Source organism: Staurois parvus, unplaced genomic scaffold (genome assembly GCF_062004578.1).
Source record: "Staurois parvus isolate SC_StPar_1 unplaced genomic scaffold, SC_StPar_1.0 ptg000734l, whole genome shotgun sequence".
NCBI lineage: Eukaryota > Metazoa > Chordata > Amphibia > Anura > Ranidae > Staurois > Staurois parvus.
In genome coordinates, this window is record NW_028318530.1 from 46,879 (window position 1) to 66,590 (window position 19,712).

At 43.6% G+C, this 19,712-nt stretch overlaps 1 protein-coding gene across 2 annotated transcripts in view; it reads left to right on the plus strand.

Moving 5' to 3' along the window:
- LOC149445239 (phospholipid-transporting ATPase IA) overlaps window positions 1-19,712 on the plus strand; it is a 146,985-nt gene that overhangs the window by 45,300 nt on the left and 81,973 nt on the right. For both annotated transcript variants that reach the window (XM_089653996.1, XM_089653995.1), the window contains one exon: window positions 942-1,081. In XM_089653996.1, the coding sequence (XP_089510122.1) occupies window positions 942-1,081 (140 nt within the window). The remainder of the gene's footprint in view (window positions 1-941; window positions 1,082-19,712) is intronic.

Sequence of the window (19,712 nt, forward strand, 5' to 3'; positions counted from 1 at the left end):
GTATATTCACGTAATTTTGTGCAGCGGAGCCGCACAAAAGCATTATATCTACTATGGGGCAGCTCTTAAGTGGTTAATAAATATTAACTACTCAGTCCGATTTCCAAAAAGGTCTTCTCGAACAACCCATCATGACTGACAAACATCCTACAGACCATAAAAACACTGAAATATCACTAAAGACCCTGTCCTAATGGGCTCTCAGCATTCTAGTATAAAAAAATATGCAGATTTACTACCCCCACTAGTTTTTTCAACAACCTCCTGAAAAAAAAAAAAAGAATCCTTCAGACAGGAAAACCTGACTGCATATTAACCATCATCCTGAAACTTAACATGGTGGACTCCACTTGGTCAAATTACTGACCTATTTCTCGACTCAACCTTGAGCTCTTAGCTAAAATCTTCATAACTGCGACTAAACCCGCTACTAGGCTATTTATCCATAAATGCCAGATACGGTTCATCCTCTATTGCCAAGCTAGTGATAAAATTTGAAGGGGATTACTGTTATTAATCAGGAATGATGGCCCTAGATTTATTGCTCTCACTCGCGATTGACATTTGCAATGATACCTCATGTGTGGAGCATCGCTGTTTACATATATGGGACCTACAAGTGCGTTTGCATTTGTGTGTAGGTGTGGTGGAGAATGCTTTTAAATTATTTTAAGTTTTATTTATTTTTATAAAAAAAATATTTTTTTTTTTGACAGTTTTAAAACCAGAAGTGATAAAATCATCATTCCTTCTGGGTTCATTAGTTACAGCAGAAATCAGGAACTGCATGTTCCTCGAACATCTCTGTAGCTTGCTATCCTGGCTGATTATCAGCTCTTCTCACTACAGTAAAAGTAGTTGGGTGGCTGGAGATTGAGGTATATGAAATTTTCAGAAAGGCATTGTGGGAATAAGCTCACAGCATAATGTCTTGTTCACAGGTTTAAGAACACTGTGCTTTGCTGTGGCTGCCATCCCTGACAGCGAGTATGAGGAATGGCTGGATGTATATCAGAGAGCCTCCACCTCATTACAGAATAGAACTCTGAAACTGGAGGAGTGCTATGAATTGATAGAGAAGGTAAGTGGTTTCAGGTATTGTCTTGTGTTCATCTTAGTTCTGTTTGGTTGCTGTGGTCTGTTCATAGCGTAGTGCACATCATAAACCTGCTTTATGACATACGTTAGTCACAAATGTGTAAATGTGTGCTGTCACTCTGTAAATTACATCCCAGAACACATCCACACTGCACTGCACACAAGCATATGCTATGTGCCTTGTACTGCTATGAAGAAAAACCAAAACATGCAAGACCTATAGGCCCTGATTCACTAAGATGTGAGTGTAATAGCAGAGACTGACCATTCAGGCAGACTCCGGTCAATCAATCAGTGGTCTGACCAGCGTCTAGCAAGCTCATTAACGAGCGTCTACTGACTACTTTGCCATTAGTGAATGAGGTATCCTGTCTGGCACATTTTTAGGTGCAATACCGGATATATTCGCTAGATGGCGCACAAGCGCGGGCTTTATTAACATTGGCGTTTTTCTGATAGAAAATTCTAATACAGCTGTACTATTACATTCTGAAAATTCTCTTTTGCTATTTTTTTTTTTTTTGCTGTTTCTCCAAAATGATCAGGAAAGTATTGCATTTACTAATGAATGTCATACATTCTATTTTCAAATGTTAAACATTTTCACACTTATATCTCAAATAATTTATATACTTCTAATTTCCCAATATAGTTATATATCTTCATTCTCTTTAATCACATAACTGTTCTATGTTAAAGACAAGTGCAGTGCTATAAATGCATGTGATCAATAATGAACGCATGTAAAAACCAAAAAGTGTAAAGAATTGCAATAATGATGTAAACTGGTAAATCGTGCTAAAATAAGTTCATATAATTATTCCTGAATAATGGAATGTCCTTGGTGTGAGAGTACCAACTCAGAGAGTGCCTATGAATGGCACATGTGTTCTCTCCGTGACGGACAGTAGTGCATGAACTCGTGAAAGGTAAACCACCCTTGGGACTGGTCTACACTCACCAGAACAAAAGTATTAATGTGCATGGGTTATACACATCGCACATCTGGGGGTGCAGCGGTATGCTGGCAGCTATGGGTTAGTCATCCAGCTCCATCCATCCATCCATCCATCCATCCATCCATCAGGGTGGGTGCCCAAATGGTCCTGGGGAGGAATTAGCTCAGCCACAGGAGCCAGAAAGGTGCTCAATAGTGTAGTACACTGTCACAGGGGTGGATGACCTTTCACGAGTTCATGCACTACTGTTCGTGGTTATATTTATCTTGTGTAAGACCATTTTACTAGTCTATATCATTTGACCAGCGCTCGCTTTATCATTTTTAAACAATGTAACTATTCTACATTATAACTCAAACTGTGTTTCCCACAGTGGTTTAGTGGTTAGAGCTCAGAACTTACAGCACTTGGGTCATGGGTTCTAATCCCAGTCTTGGCAACATCCCAAAAAAATGGAGATCAATTTTCTGGGTTGTAGCAGGAATATTGATCAATCAATTATGATTTTGCCTAATGACTAGAAAGTGGATGAATGTTACTTGCGTACTGTTCTTCTGCCAATTAGGTCATGTGCAAGTTTCATGCCGTGTATATTTCATTGTAACTTTTTTCTCTTTTAAATCTGTCTCCTTATACAACTTGACCCCCTCCCCCACCCCATCATCACCTGTCCCATATGCAAATCTATGGATCACCGCCCCACTCTTTAACTATCTATTTACTGATCAAGTGAATGTGTCTCATTTTCTATCAGCTACAGCTCAGATCTCACATTATTATACAATTGCTGATTGTATCTCACCACTAGTCTGATTGAATTCACAATTCCTGGTCAGTCCTGTTCCCTGACCTCTAATAACCTTTAGGGCCAGTTCACACTACATGTGTTTCAGTTGCTTTTTCAGCATCACAAACGCACAGAAAGAAGGTTATATGGTTGTCAATGTCATAGTTCACATCAGCGCTTGCATTTTCAATGCATTGCAGGTGCTGTAAACAAAGTTGACCACGCTGCATTGTTTCTGCACAGAACTGTACTGGAACACATTGAAACGTCCTTGAATGTACTAAAACGCACATGTCCCTAACTACATTGAATACAAAGAAAATAGAAAAAAATAAGTGGAAGGGATACAAAAATGCAATGTAAACATGTCCAAAACGCATCCAAAATGTACTGGAACACACTAAACATGCATGCCAAAAGGGCATGAAAAAAACCCATCAGGAACACATCTAGACTGTTTCTATAGTGTGAACCAGCCCTTAGGACTTGTTCACACCATTGGTGGTGCAGAAACGCATGCAAGAACACACATTTTCCAGCACAGCAAAGAAATGCAATGCCCTGTGTAGATGTGCGCAGGTACCATGATGAAAACGTTGTTGCACCTACACACGTCTATTAAAAACAGCCCCATTCACAGCCACAAATACGCATGGCACCACACTACTGTGCGGTTAGGTGCGACACACTTGGAAAATAACATAAAAATAAGCCAACATGGCTAAAACATATCTTGAAAATATGGGGACTCTGATATCCGGCGACAGTTCGTTCACGAACGAGAAGCAATTCTGCACCCCTAAAACCAACATAGAGGAAAGGGATGGTCAAATTGCTGTGCTGCTTCCAAACCACCTCTGGCATGCCAGGGTCATTATGCAGGTCCTCGATGCCAGTTCTTGCCTGCGGCCACAAAATATCCACTGGCCACAAGTGAAGGTGAGTGGAGGATGTGAAGGTGGATTTCTACCAGCTTCAACCGCAAGCAGTACCACTCCTGAAAAATGAGAGCAAATAATCATTGACACGTCATCATGACAGTCAATTCTCAGTGCAGGCTATCTAGAGTGTCTTTCCTTTTTAACCATTTCAAGAGTTCAAGGAAACATTCTTGGAGCATCTACTGTGTTTGGAAAGGCCAAAGGTCCCCCCCTCCCCCAGGCACACTAATGCTTATGCAGGCCATAGACGGGGAGAAAAACAGCCGATTTTTCTTTTAAAAAATGAAAAATCGGTTGTTCAAGCGGCCGACGTTACCAGCAATGGTAAAAAAAAAATCGGCCGATTTTCATCCCGTCTACAGCCGGCAAAAAGTGTCCCTGCAGAGAGCTCCGCTATTTCTTTGACAGTTCTTTGACATTTATAGCGGTTGCAACAATGTATTTGTATCCATTTCGGATACAGATGTTTTTATTCGGAAACAAATAGATACAATGTTGCAACCGCTGTAAATGTCAAGGAACTGTCAAAGAAATAGCGGAGCTCTCTGCAGAGACACTTTTTGCCATACTGGAATTCCTCTCATTTTTCATCCTTCTTCTTCCTCTTCTTCTTCCTCTTCTTCTTCATCATCATCCTCTTCTTCCTCTTCATCATCTTCTTCTTCTTCTTCATCATCATCCTCTTCTTCATCATCTTCATCATCATCATCCTCTTCTTCTTTCTTCTTTTTGTCTTCCTCTTGCAGGTCACTGCTCATGTGCAGATTTTTTATCAGTAAAAAAATCGGCCGATTTGCCCATCATTGCCGCGAAAATCGGCCGATCGGCAAATTCGGCCGTTTTTTTCCAACTTTACCGAAAAAAAAAATCTGCCAAAATACCGAAAAACGGCCGAACAAATAGCCCACCAACGATCCGAAAATCGGCCGATTTTATTTTCGGCCGAAAAATCGGCCGATTTTCGACCCATCTATGGCCTGCATAAGATATGGTGTGGCCCTAGGGTCAATGTGTGTTTAGAATACTTCCAAAATGCACATACAAAAACACTCCATCCAAATGCATGTTGCATTTCTATAGCATGTTAAACAGAAGAAAAATGCACTTACATAATGTTAACATGCGCAAGTAAAAATAGACAAAATCCACATCCTTTTATTCTGGCTTCACATACATGCATTGTGGTCTAACACCGCACTCCTGGGCAAATCACATGCAATTTGTGTGCGTTGCAATTAGAGACAAACATTTTGCACACCTCAAATTGCACCGCATCCGGGCCAAAAATGTGCAGGACCCTTTTTCAGGGTATGCACATGGGTGTGAATAGGCAATTTATCCAATTTGGCAAATCGCAATACGCTTTGTGTACCAATATTGGTGTGTTGGTAACTTCACCTAGAAAGCCGCAGCAGGTGGCATGAAGGGGTTGCGGTTGTGATGCGGTGCAGCGCTTGCACAGAAAACACTGCAAATTTCACATCGCATCTGTGTGACACCAGAATGTGCCAATATGTGGCTTGACAAAGCACAGTGGTCAGTGCAGATTATTTTCAATCCATGTTTTTTTACACTTTTCATTCACTGGTTTAACTCAGGTGATCATTAATCACAATTATCTCCGGAGATCACATGCAGCCCCTCAACCATCTACACATATCTCTGGAAATCTATACAGATCTCCTTGAAAAAATGTCTCCTCTCCTCTTCGGAAAACAATTGTCCTCCACCTCATAAACAGGGGGACAGAGAAGACTTCTCCTTGATAACTAAAATCAGATGAATTATCTGTGCTTAATAAACATACACCAATACTGCAAATGCATTGTACTGTCCAAGGCATTGCACACTAACGCATTGCACACTAGAAATGTCAAATGCGTTAGTGTGTACAGTGCATGAGTGTAAAATGCTTTAGTGCACACTGCAGTGTACAACGCATTGCACACTGTAATACTCTGTACAAAGTAATACCGTGTACACCCACACATTGTAGACTGTAATGCACTGTACACTGTCATGCAGGATGGAGCAACGCATTGCACACTGTGATACCGTGTACACCCACACATTGTAGACTGTAATGCACTGTACACTGTCATGCAGGCTGGAGCTACGCATTGCACACTGTGATACCGTGTACACCCACACATTGTAGACTGTAATGCACTGTACACTGTCATGCAGGCTGGAGCTACGCATTGCACACTGTGATACGCTGTCCACTGTCATGCAGAATCCAGCAACGCATTGCACACTGTAATACCATGTACACCAACACATTGTAGAATGTAATGCATTATACGCAGTATACATGTCCAGATATTCAAAGATTAGCCATGAAGGCCTAGCTGGTTACCTATTTGGCGACCGCAGATAGCCGAATAACGCTACACTGCATCCAGGCAGCTCTGGGAGGGTGTCATATGACATCCTGGCAGAACGCGCTCTCCGTGATTGCTGTGTCCTAAGGACACAGCTGATCACGTGATGTGGTAAAGACCAATCACAGCGGCTTTTTACCATGTGATCAGCCATGGCCAATGACACGCTGATCACCGGGAAATGCATTTGCCGGGTCTTGGCTGCACTTTCATCACGCTGTCAGAATGTGTGGAAAGTACTGCCGAGAACCAGCAGTTATCAAAGCAGGGGTCGGCCCCGATGATCAGTGCCCACCAGTGCCACCCAACAGTTCCGCCCACCTGTGGCCAGCAGTGCCGCCTCATCAACGCACATCAGTGTTGCTAAATTACCAGTTTACCAAATGTTATAATATAAACAGCCTTTTATTCATTATGAGCTATTTTGTGGTTTATCGAGCAAAAAGTAAAACTCACAGCAGCAAGTCAATACCACCCAAAGAAAGCTCTATTTGTCTGAAAAAACTGATACAAATTTAAGATGGGTACAATGTGGCATGACCGCACAATTGTCATTCAAAGGGTAACAGTGCAGAAAGATGAAAATTGGCCAGGACAGGAAGGGGGTAGGAGTACCCAGTAGGCAAGTGGTTAATATAATTGACCCATCAATACCCAGGAGCTAATGTACAGATAAGTAGCATGTGCACCAAGTGAGATTCTGCTAGGCCCCACCCACAAAATTACAATTACTTGTCCCTCACATGTTATAAACATATTTGCAATGGCCACAGTTACTTTACATATAAGGATCATCTCCTCAGTTGAGAACTGTGCTCTCGCCATGTCCAAATGCCAATAAAGTTATCAAAATTTTCAACCAACACAAAACCTCCAACCACTTCTCATCCACTTACACTCCCCACAACCACTTCCGGGTGCGTGCGCACCAGATGACGGACTTCCAGGAGGATAGCTGCTCGTGCGCCATGGGGGACACCTGTTTGGCGTTTATTTGTGCACGATGGCGCATATCTATGCACGATCGCTCATTTCTATGCACGGCTATGATAGCTTTCGCGAATGTGTGTTTTAGTGATTTTTTTTCTTTTTAAACCTTGGCTAATATATCTTTGTTGCCAAAGGCCAAAAATCAACATACAGTGGGGACTATTTTATTACTGTAAATCAAATTGTAGAAAACCTGTAGCTGGCTGCACAGTGAATGTGACATATTCATTAGTACATAACAATATTGTGGTGCAAGCAGGTTTTTTATTTTTTTGTTTGGTTTTGAAAAAGCCAGTTTGCACCCACTTGCATATTCACGCTCTTACAAGCTACATTTGAGCAGATTATATAAGTATACAAAGTAACTATTAAGGTTGTTCATATATTGAACATAAAATAAACACAAAAACATCGGTCAAACATTTATTGATCAAATATATCTTCATTTATTTGGTCAGCAGGAACAAGTAGGTACAGTCAATATCTTGGTGAGTCACAAAAATAGGATTGATGTGGCAAAAAGAAAACACTCCTGCTCATAAGAGCTTACAATCTAAAGATACTTCTAATGAACTGTGTGTGCTCAGGTTATAGCAGGAAACAAAGGGGAAGATGAATCAAGTAACATTTTCGTGCACATAAGGTTTACTTACACAATCATTTAGTATAAAGATCCATTCACAAAAAAGTCTACACATCAAAATATAAAGAAAACAAGACATATGTGAAAAACCCCTCCCACCTCTACAAATCCCCTACACATACATTTGTCAGCAGGTTTGTAAGAAAAATGCATTGGAGTCTAAATAAGCAAGCAAAATTAAAACAAGAGCAGATTTTAAACAAAACGATTGACATGTGTGAGGCTTTCAATGCAAAAAGAAAAAACACAATCATTGTGCAATAACACACAAACACACTTTACAAGGCCAAAAATATGCAAACATTTCCAGCCCACTTCCAAACACAGCCTGAGTGGTGTCTGGGGCAATTCAGCACAAAATCTCTTCCTCCCCCAAACCACTACAAGCAAGGACTTAATCACAAACCACCCGGCCTAGTAACAGACCAAATCCCTCCCTACTGCACATCTTTATATAAGCTAGGTTGTATTTGGAGCGTGCCAAACAAGGCCCCACACCCAATGAAGCCACACCCACCACTGACCTTAGTTTGGTCAGTGAAAGTGTTTTCACCTGATGAATCCGCTTCCTACCTGCATTAATCCTCGGTATACAGGCCCCACAAATCAGAAAGAAATATACAGTGAAATGTACGTGTGCAGCATACAACAGAACATTGAGCAGGGATGTGAAAGGGAACCCCAATTGGAACCTTTATTGCTACTATGGTCACAATTCCCTCCAGATTCTCGCATGAGTTAAGACAGTCACATGACCACATCTTGTATGCAATACTGAAAATGACAAATCGATTTGACTAGTATGGTGAATTTCCCATCAATTGGTAAAACACTCCAGAAATCAAACATCACCAAACATTACACTCTGGGCAAAGCTGATTTACAAATCATGCAACTTACAGTAAAGTTGACCATTTCAATGCAATTTTCAAGACATCTGACACAGATCTCTATGCAAATTGCCACTAAAGTAGTACATGTACTACTATAGAAATCAGTGTTTGAAACGCACCTATGTGGTCACTCTAATAGCAGACAATAGGGTGCGACTTTGCAGACGATTTACAGCTTGCATGTTGTGCAAATCACATGCCAAGTCCCACTCAATGAGCACGCTATTGGAGCGCTCATATTGTTGTGGTTCAAACTTGGTAGGAGCCGCAAGTAATAATAGAGTAATGAATACACTACTTTTCATGCAATTTGCTGAGAGATCGATGTCGAATGTCTTGCAAATTGCACTTGAAATCACCATGTACCCCGACTTTGAAATCATGCAACTTCTATGCAAGTCACATGATGTGACTGTGGTGTCAATAACACCACTTAGAAATCTGCTTTAATGTGACCGGGTAGCCCCCAGTAACATTGTTTGCGATTGCCATGCAATTGGCATGACAGGCGACTTGCAAATCGTAGACCAAGTCGCACCCTATTGGCCACTGTAGGCTCTGTTCACATCCAATTGGATTGTGAACTCGTGCAACTTCACTGTAAGTTGGACAATTGCCGCATCGGATTAGATGTGACAGTGGTGTTGGCCCCCAGTAACATTGGGTGCAATTTGCCATGCAAAGAGCAAGCTGCTGGCCATGCCAATCACATGACAAGTCACATCCAGGGTGTGCAATTTCAGGTGCGATTTGTGCATTGACATCGTACCTGATATTGGATATAATGAATGTGAGTGTATTAACATACACCATTTGTTGCAGCGAGAGTTCAAAGGTATTTGAGAATTGTGGCCATTTATTAGCAATTTAACATCTAGACTCAAATAGAAATCGCAATGCTACACACAATTGAAAACACAACTAGTTAGTAATTCTCTTGAAAACACAGTAAAATTGGCAACTTAAAGAGTAATTTTCAATTGCATATAGTGTGAGCGAAGCAGGAAAATCAACAAAGGAAATAAATCTTTGAAGGCGTGCGGTACCTGCCTGCTGGGATAAGGGTCTGCTATGCATTTGGGGGAAAAATGCACGCCAGGATTTGTGACAAGTTTGATGTGTGGATTCACCAACCAAGTCTTTTCTCTCTCGTTCACTCTTCTGAATGTCTCTCTTTATCACTCTTCAGTATGTATCTCTTGCTCACTCTTCTTTGTCTCACTGGCTCGCTCTTCTCTCTCGCTCACTCTTCTGAATGTCTCTCTTTATCACTCTTCATATGTATCTCTCGCTCACTCTTCTTCGTCTCACTCTTCTCTCTCTCTGTCAGCTCTTTGCTTGCCAAATCCTTCACAAAAGTGGGTGGAGTGTAAACCATCATTATCAAATCTATTAGTGATTCAGGCCCTTATCTTATCCCATTGTATGACATTCACATAAGGTGCAGCTTTGAAGGTGTTTCAACAGACAAGGCCTTATTCTAATTCACATTTTAAGGATCATTTAGACAGAATGCAAAGATGTTGCCAGAACATGTATGTGAAGACAGCCACACACGGAGATCATGCTACTACCTCGCCGGGGTTGGGATTCGAACCGACAACCCTAGAGTTGTGAGGCAGCAGTGCTAACCACTAACCCACGGAGCTACATTGCTAACCCAGCCTGTATTTCTGTGCTGTGAATCAATCCTAGGTCCCTGGGCATGGTCAGTTTAACTAGCCAGATATCTCCAATGTGACACAAATGTTGTGCTATGTTGCCAATTCAGATGTATGTTGGTTCTATGTATCCCAATACAAAGGATTGCAATACTAATACAGGCGTACCTCGGTTTACCAACGCCTCAGGGAACGTCATATTTTGGGTACAAATGTCAAACCATTTCAGTTAATTGGTCTGTTTACAAATGTTTGAATAATTTGGTATGGGCATGTGGCCTGGTATGGTTCAGGAGGGGGGGAGGCACTCGCTCGTCGTCGTCCCCCTCTTTCCTGACCTGCCGGGCTGCATGCTCGGATAAGTATGTGTTATGGATTTAGGGGGGTACCCCATGCTGTTTTTTATTTAATTTCAGCGTGGAGTTACCCCTTAACATCCATACGAGACCCGAAGGGCTTAGTATGGATGGGAGGGGGGACCCCACGCCAGTTATTTAAAGAACTGTTTATAAATCACTGCAATACTTTGACATTCAACTGTCAGTGGGGAAATCCGCCGACAGCTGAAACATGAGCGCTGCATTGGTTTTCATTACTAAAATGCTGCATGAGTTGATAACATAACTCATGCGGGATTGTAGGAGCGACAGCCATGAGTTAATGTTTCATCTGTCAGCGGGGTTCCCCACTGACAGCTGAATGTAAAATAATTCCCTTTATTGCATAAATAATAAAAAAAAAGCGTGGGGTCCCCCCTCCCATCTGTACCAAGCCCTTCGGATCTGGTATGGATATTAAGGGGGAACTCCACGCTGGAATTAAAAAAAAAACCAGCGTGGGTCCCCCTCAATATCCATACCAGACCCTTATCCGAGCATGCAGCCCGGCAGGTCAGGAAAGGGGGGGGACGAGCGAGCGCCCCCCCCCTCCTGAACCATACCAGGCCACATGCCCTCAACATGGGGGGGGTGCTTTGGGGCAGGGGGGGCTCCCCCCCCCCAAAGCACCTTGTCCCCATGTTGATGAGGACAAGGGCCTCTTCCCCACAACCCTGGCCGGTGGTTGTGGGGGTCTGCGGGCGGGGGGCTTATCAGAATCTGGAAGCCCCCTTTAACAAGGGGGCCCCCAGATCCCGGTCCCCCCCCCCTACGTGAATGATTCTGCGGTACACGGTCCGCAGACTCATTCACAAAAAAACTAAGTGTGGTGTAAAAAAAACACAGTACAGGGTCTTTGACAAGTCCTTTATTAAAACAATGTCCCCCGAAGTAGATCCAACGTCAATCGCGGCGGCGGCGACCCGAAAAAAGGAAAAAAAAAAAAGGTTCCGCTCCCGTCCGAGGCTTCCAGCCTAGTGAAGAAAAGCCTAGCTGACAGTTCTTATATAGGTATGGGCGGGGCCAGCCGGGAACAGCAAGCATGTGACATGGGGCGGGTCACTGGGATGATGTCCCCGGCTGGCCCCGCCCATACCTATATAAGAACTGTCAGCTAGGCTTTTCTTCACTAGGCTGGAAGCCTCGGACGGGAGCGGAACCTTTTTTTTTTTTCCTTTTTTCGGGTCGCCGCCGCCGCGATTGACGTTGGATCTACTTCGGGGGACATTGTTTTAATAAAGGACTTGTCAAAGACCCTGTACTGTGTTTTTTTTACACCACACTTAGTTTTTTTGTGAATGAGTCTGTGGACCGTGTACCGCAGAATCATTCACGTAGGGGGGGGGACCGGGATCTGGGGGCCCCCTTGTTAAAGGGGGCTTCCAGATTCTGATAAGCCCCCCGCCCACAGACCCCCACAACCACCGGCCAGGGTTGTGGGGAAGAGGCCCTTGTCCTCATCAACATGGGGACAAGGTGCTTTGGGGGGGGAGCCCCCCTGCCCCAAAGCACCCCCCCCCATGTTGAGGGCATGTGGCCTGGTATGGTTCAGGAGGGGGGGGGCGCTCGCTCGTCCCCCCCCCCTTTCCTGACCTGCCGGGCTGCATGCTCGGATAAAGGTCTGGTATGGATATTGAGGGGGACCCACGCTGTTTTTTTTTTAAATTTCAGCATGGAGTTCCCCCTTAATATCCATACCAGACCCGAAGGGCTTGGTATGGATGAGAGGGGGGACCCACGCTGTTTTTTTTTTTTTTTATTGCGGACCTTTATTTTTACATTCAGCTTTCAAAATAAATTTTATCTAGACCTTCAAAATAAGTAAAATCATAACAGAAATAATTATAAAGGATAAGAAACAAAAATATAATCACTAAAACGAAGGAAATCTAATTAGATTACATGAAGATATGCTTAATGCTGTTTATTAAACACAGTAGTCGCGACCGAGTGCCGGCTGTCAGAGGAATCCACAATCAGATTCACTATTAGTCAGTGGCTAAAAAGCAAACGCCCATGGCAGAGGACTAAAAGGTGTTCTGCACATGCTCAGTTCTATCTGCCAAAGACACTGCACGGGCATCTAGATTTTTACTGTGTCGATTTCCTTGAGAAAAACGATTTTTAACACATTCTTAATTTTTTTGGAAATAGCAGATATTGTTTAAAGTGAAGTCCTGATATTTGGCAAAGCAAATTTCTAAGTGAACATGTCTCTACAGTGATTTTTCATGGTGTTAGACGTGCTTCTTAGCAAGTCTGCTTTTGTGAGTCTGATTCCGGGCGTGTGTCTTTTTGTGAATTAGATTGGGCGTCTGCTTATGGGCTCTGCTCAATAGTGAATTAGGTTGCAGGGTCAAAAATGGACGGACGCCCATGAAAATTGGGCTTAAGCCCATAAATATGCGCCCACGCCCAATAGTGAATCAGGGCCATATTGTCAGGTGTTGACAGCCCATTTCAAGTGAATAGACTGCCTAATGCTAAGATCCTCAAACATGCATGCTTTGTAGAGTGCTACATTATGGCTTGATTGGGGCATTACTGTGTCAACATCTGAAAAGTACATTCCTTTTCAAGCAGCTGAATACAAATTAAATACACACACTTCTGAGGACTCCATGATACTACTGCATCCTTGGCTGCTCTTTGGATTACTGATTTACATCACCATATTGGTAACTCCCACCAGAGCTTGCTACCGTCCTCTTCTATTTAATGGCATAAATGTGTACACTCAGCCACACACAAAGTATGATATGAATATAATACTTGCAGAAAATGTATACAAGACCATGCATTCCCATTTAAAAGATATGTTATCAGTAGGCAGAAATATTTTCACATTTTGGTACATGGGACTTGATAATGATAATGTGACCCACAAAGCTACTTACAGAAGACAGTATTACATGGGCAGCTACAGTACATGACTAAAAAGCATTCAATGATTTGCACTGTTTTGGCTGTGCCCTGCATGGGCTACAGCATATCATCAACATCAAATAGCCACCACACTTTGAGATAAATACGCAGGCGCTCACCCACAAAGAAATCCATACAAATCCAAAACTGGTATAGAGGTACTCACATGTCTTGCAGAGAAGATAGATCAAAACAGCAGTGTTTTTATTAACGACGTTTCAATGAAGCTCAGTTGTGAGGAAGATGGACTGCGCTTTATCAAAACATTGACAATAAAAACACTGCTGTTTTGATATTTCTCCTCTGCAAGACCCGCAACTGCTTCTATATCGGTTATGGATCAATATGAAATAGACCGGAGATTAGATTCTGCTGCTTGCTGGTCATCAATCTCTAGCTCATTCCACTTTCAAACTTGTGTAGTTTCTTTGTGAACATTGGATGGATCCTTCCTAAACGACCAGCTGATGTCATCTTTCTTTCTGCTTGCAGTATATTAACTCATGGAAATGCACCTGTGTCTTTGCTTTTCCATTGCCAGAATATTTTTACACCTGTGTAAGCTTTTCATTTTATAGTTTGTGCTCTGGCAGTTCAGTCATTCCTTCATATTCATATCTTTTTGTGGCTCTCCAGCTCCTTCTGATCTTTTCTGTCCAAGAAGTACACTCTTTGAACAGTTAAAGGTGAAGTCATTCACAGATTTACAGCTCCAACAGTATTTACCTCAACAAGCAGACATTTTTTATATACTTTTGCATAGTGTTGTAACCTGTAGAATGAAGTCAGAAATTATCTTAAGAATAACCTTAGAAAATTGCTAGTGTGTATTGGAACAACCATGCCAGTCCTGTTTGGGGACATGCCAGCAGTTGTAGTGATATTCCATGCACATAGCAATTTTATTCTATTTATTCTCCAGCTCATTAGGGAGGCTGGGTGTACAGTGTTACCTATGCAGCCATTCATTCTATACGTTACAAAATCACTTGTGAACTGCTGTAAAAGGTTCAACTGGTTTCATGCCAAATGGGAAAGAGGGTTTTCTTGCTAGATCACAATTGCTTTTCCATACCTGGCCAGTGCCTACATTGTTTTTCCACCATAGGCACAAACTTGCTAGTTTGTACATCGATCTTTCCTAATAATGTTTGATCTAAAACCTGCAACTGTCTGTCTGTTCAACCTTATTGTCTCTTTTTTTCCTAAATATGGTGGAGCAATTTGTAATCTGGAAAAACCAGCTGGCATGAATCTGTTATACCTGGGCTGTGTACAACGTGGCAACGTTTGTGCTACATGTGGCCAGTGGAGCTATTTTTGCATCCCATGAGGCCCCAGTTACATAATACAGCCAATGCAGAGTGGTATCTGGGTTCCAAGTGCTTGAATGCTTTCTAAATTCGAGCACCTGCCACTGATGTTGGGGTGGTGGGGTGACCTGACTGACTGGTATAGTGTAGTTTGGCCCAAGGAGGAAGCAGAACGGGAGTGTGTGATACGGTAAGTTGTCACTTAACACAAGCATGTCAAACTCACATGAAACAGTGGGCTGAATTGAGATGACGACATTGTCAACCTAGGACTGTGCTGCCTTATTCCAGAAAAAAATGACACTTTGGATCCGAATATCGTAGTAAAAATTGTTACTTTCCATATTCAATCCAAGAGTTAAAGGGCATATGCATTTTTGACTTAGCTGCAAAATAGCTGCTATGTAAGGAAATAAGTTATCAACTGGAGAACAGCTGGGAGAGCATTCATTTTTGTCTATTATCCTTTCATCATTGTGTTCTGTAGAGAATGAGTGAGAGGGACCATAAAACATTAGTTTGTTTTTCTTAACTTAACAGCAGTCAAGAGGGTTCTGTATATATTTGCTCCCACTGCACACTAATAAGGGGGGGAGAATTGGAAATTGTTAAAAAGAAAAAATACTTTTTGATTTAGAAGCGACTCTCTACTCAATGTGGACACTAATGTGGCATTTGGGCCCTTCTAAGTTTAACATATTTTTAAATATTCTAGAAACGTATTTGTCTTTTTGGGATCTTACACAAGCATTTCAACAAGCCTTTAGGATGCTTAAAGCAATTAACTGATAAAGTCTTCTCCAGCTTGGGTTCTCTCTCGCTTGCACTCTCGCGCGCTCTCTCCGGCTCTCTTGCTCGCTCTCGCCGGCTCTCTTGCTCGCTCTCGCCGGCTCTCTTGCTCGCTCTCGCCGGCTCTCTTGCTCGCTCTCGCCGGCTCTCTTGCTCGCTCTCGCCGGCTCTCTTGCTCGCTCTCGCCGGCTCTCTTGCTCGCTCTCGCCGGCTCTCTTGCTCGCTCTCGCCGGCTCTCTTGCTCGCTCTCGCCGGCTCTCTTGCTCGCTCTCGCCGGCTCTCTTGCTCGCTCTCGCCGGCTCTCTTGCTCGCTCTCGCCGGCTCTCTTGCTCGCTCTCGCCGGCTCTCTTGCTCGCTCTCGCCGGCTCTCTTGCTCGCTCTCACCGGCTGTCTTGCTCGCTCTCGCGCTCTCTTGCTCGATCTTTCTCGCGCTCTCTTGCTCGATCTTTCTCGCGCTCTCTTGCTCGATCTTTCTCGCGCTCTCTTGCTCGATCTTTCTCGCGCTCTCTTGCTCGCTCGTTCTCCTGCTCTCTTGCTCGCTCGTTCTCGCGCTCTCTTGCTCGCCTGTTCTCGCGCTCTCTTGCTCGCCTGTTCTCGCGCTCTCTTGCTCGCCTGTTCTCCTGCTCTCTTGCTCGCCTGTTCTCGCGCTCTCTTGCTCGCCTGTTCTCGCGCTCTCTTGCTCGCCTGTTCTCGCGCTCTCTTGCTCGCTCGTTCACGCGCTCTCTTGCTCGCTCGTTCACGCGCTCTCTTGCTCGCTCGTTCACGCTCTCTCTTGCTCGCTCGTTCACGCTCTCTCTTGCTCGCTCGTTCACGCTCTCTCTTGCTCGCTCGTTCACGCTCTCTCTTGCTCGCTCGTTCTCGCGCTCTCTTGCTCGCTCTCTCGCGCGCTCTCTTGCGCGCTCTCTCGCGCGCTCTCTCGCGCGCTCTCTCGCTCGCTCGCTCGCTCGCTCTCTCGCTCGCTCTCTCGCTCGCTCTCTCGCGCGCTCTCTCGCGCGCTCTCTCGCGCGCTCTCTCGCTCGCTCTCTCGCGCGCTCTCTTGCTCGCTCTCTCGCGCGCTCTCTTGCTCGCTCTCTCGCGCGCTCTCTTGCTCGCTCTCTCGCGCGCTCTCTCTCTCGCTCTCTCGCGCTTTCTCTCTCTCGCGCTTTCTCTCTCTCGCTTTCTCGCACTTTCTCGCTCTCACTCTCTCGCGCTTTCTCGCTCTCTCGCGCTTTCTCGCTCTCTCGCGCTTTCTCGCTCTCTCGCGCTTTCTCGCTCTCTCGCGCTTTCTCGCTCTCTCGCGCTTTCTCGCTCTCTCGCGCTTTCTCGCTCTCTCGCGCTTTCTCGCTCTCTCGCGCTTTCTCGCTCTCTCTCGTTCTCTCTCGCTCTCTCTCGTTCTCTCTCGCTCTCTCTCGCTCTCTCTCGCTCTCTCTCGTTCTCTCTCCTCTCTCTCTCGCTCTCTCTCCTCTCTCTCTCGTTCTCTCTCCTCTCTCTCTCGCTCTCTCTCCTCTCTCTCTCGTTCTCTCTCCTCTCTCTCTCGTTCTCTCTCCTCTCTCTCTCGTTCTCTCTCCTCTCTCTCTCGTTCTCTCTCCTCTCTCTCTCGTTCTCTCTCCTCTCTCTCTCGCTCTCTCTCCTCTCTCTCTCGTTCTCTCTCGTTCTCTCTCCTCTCTCGCTCTCACTCTTGCTCTAAATATCTATCTATCTTTCTCGCAGGCAATTTATGCAGCACTTGTATATGTTAATACACAGAAAACTGCACATTCACAGCAGTTGTCTAGATGTACAGTTTACAAATTTAAACTTTTAAAAGATAAGTTTACCTTTTTAAAAAAAAATAAAATACACATCTTTTTGCAGGTAAACAAAATTGTGCTTTTATTTATTTTTACATTAGGAGCCTGTAAAGCATTGCACCCACAATCAGCTGATCGTAGGTGCAGTGCGAGGCTCCTGTGTAAGCTGTCTGCTTGTACCTCGTACGGACAAGTAGGTACACAACGACAGGAACTATCATTGAACTACCAGCATTTTGGTAGGTCATTGGAAACTACAAGCCGTCAACCGCAAAGACTGATGGTAGTTGTAGTTTTCCCATTTACAGAACTTTTTGAATGAATGTCGGAGCTCAGCATGGCCGCAAATAATTTTTTTAAAATTGTGACATGGGAAAAGAGCCCCTGATTGCTGTCACTAGAGGCAGTGGATCGGGGGGAGGCTGCAGTGGTGGGAACATGTTATATGTTCCACCCTAAAGGTGAACCAAAGGGCAACATATCCTTTAAAGTGGGTAGATAGGGTAGTGATTATGTTCCTGGATTTTCTCAGTCAAGTTTTTTTTTTTACTGCCATTCTTACAAAATCTTGATTTCACTTTAGTGGGAAAAACTGGTTTTGTTAATATTTGCCATGTTGGCAATATTGTATATATTCACCATTTATCAAATGGTAAATCAATTATAAAACTGAAGCTTTGCCAATTCCTGTGGAAGTGAAGCTGTGATTGATTTCATTTGCTTTTTTTCACATTTGACATCTAACAAATGAGAATTCTTTCATTCTACCTCGGTGCATGCTGCAAACAAAAATATAACTTATACAAATATGTAAGAGGAATGCTGACAGGTGAGGACCTTCTTTTTCTAAATAGTTCCAAAGTTTTGAAGATTGGCTGCATTGATATAGTATTTCCTTAGAAGTCTGCATGATCATTTTTGTATAGTGGCTTAAAGTGATTTTTTTTTTTTAATAACAGGGTTATACTTACATGTTCTGTGTAGTGGGATTGCAGTGGAGTGGTCCCAATTCTCCTCTTTAGGGGACCCCAGTGGTGCTTCTGGCTCCTCCTCCTCTTCTTGGTGTGCTACCATAGGAAGCTGCGTCCTATTGTGGCACACCTGCGGATTCACCCCAAAGCTGTACTGCCTGTGTCTGTAGACGCAAGCTGCGTGGCTCAGCCCCACTCCCTCATCACAGGATTTGACTGACAACAGTGGGAGCCATTGACTCCCGCTGCTCTCATCCAAGTCTGTGAAAGCGGGGAGAAGGGAGAGAGTCACTACAATGTGCTGGATCGAGTGAAGGCTCATGTTTGTTGCGTTTTCCCCCTGTAATATACTGTAGTTGTATTACCTGTTGATCCTGCAATTAGTTCTGTTCTTTCTTTAGTAAAATCACTACAGCATTGTCACCATATAGACATGTAGTTTTTGATGTGTTCTTAGTGACCAATAAATTAAAGCCCTGGTTCAGCAAACACTTTTTAAGCAGCGACAGCAGCAGCCTTTTTATTTTTTTATTTTTTTTGTACATTTGAAATAACCATCTGAATAAAGGGGAATAGAGCAAGCACCCCTATCATTATAATGGTTTAGCCCAGCCCCTGTAAGGGCTCATTCACACATGTGGCAATGACTGACGCTTCTCCAAAGAGCAGTGTGCTCAGATAACGCCTGTTTTTAACCCATAAATGCCTTCATTCAAATACGGAATGTTCAGCAAGTGGTAGTGCCCACTGAATGGGACAAGAGGTTTAATTTCTGCCACTTCCTGCTTTTTCAGCTTTTTAGATCATTAAATCAATTAGTGAAGAGTCTAGTGTATTGTGTAACATACATGTACACTAGGAGAGGCTTGTCACCTCCTGAACTGATGTTTTCAGCTGTGCCCATGTTCCACGAGTCACTGTTATTAAAGGCGCTAATTTAATCAGGACTCTGCACTATGTTCCACATGTCATCGGGAACGAAAGTGCTAAGATCTGCAATTTTGAAGTGGAAAAAGGATTTTGTGCAGCTGGCCAGGTAGACTTGCTTTTCCTGTGATGGCATGCTGTACTAATTCACCATAAAAAAACCCTAAATTGAATGATTATGTAGCTCTGTTGATGTTGTGCAGGTTCACACTCTGCAGCTGAAATGAAGTGTGCAGATGTGTAGATTACATTAGAACGGCTGGTGGTGGAAACATACACTCCAGA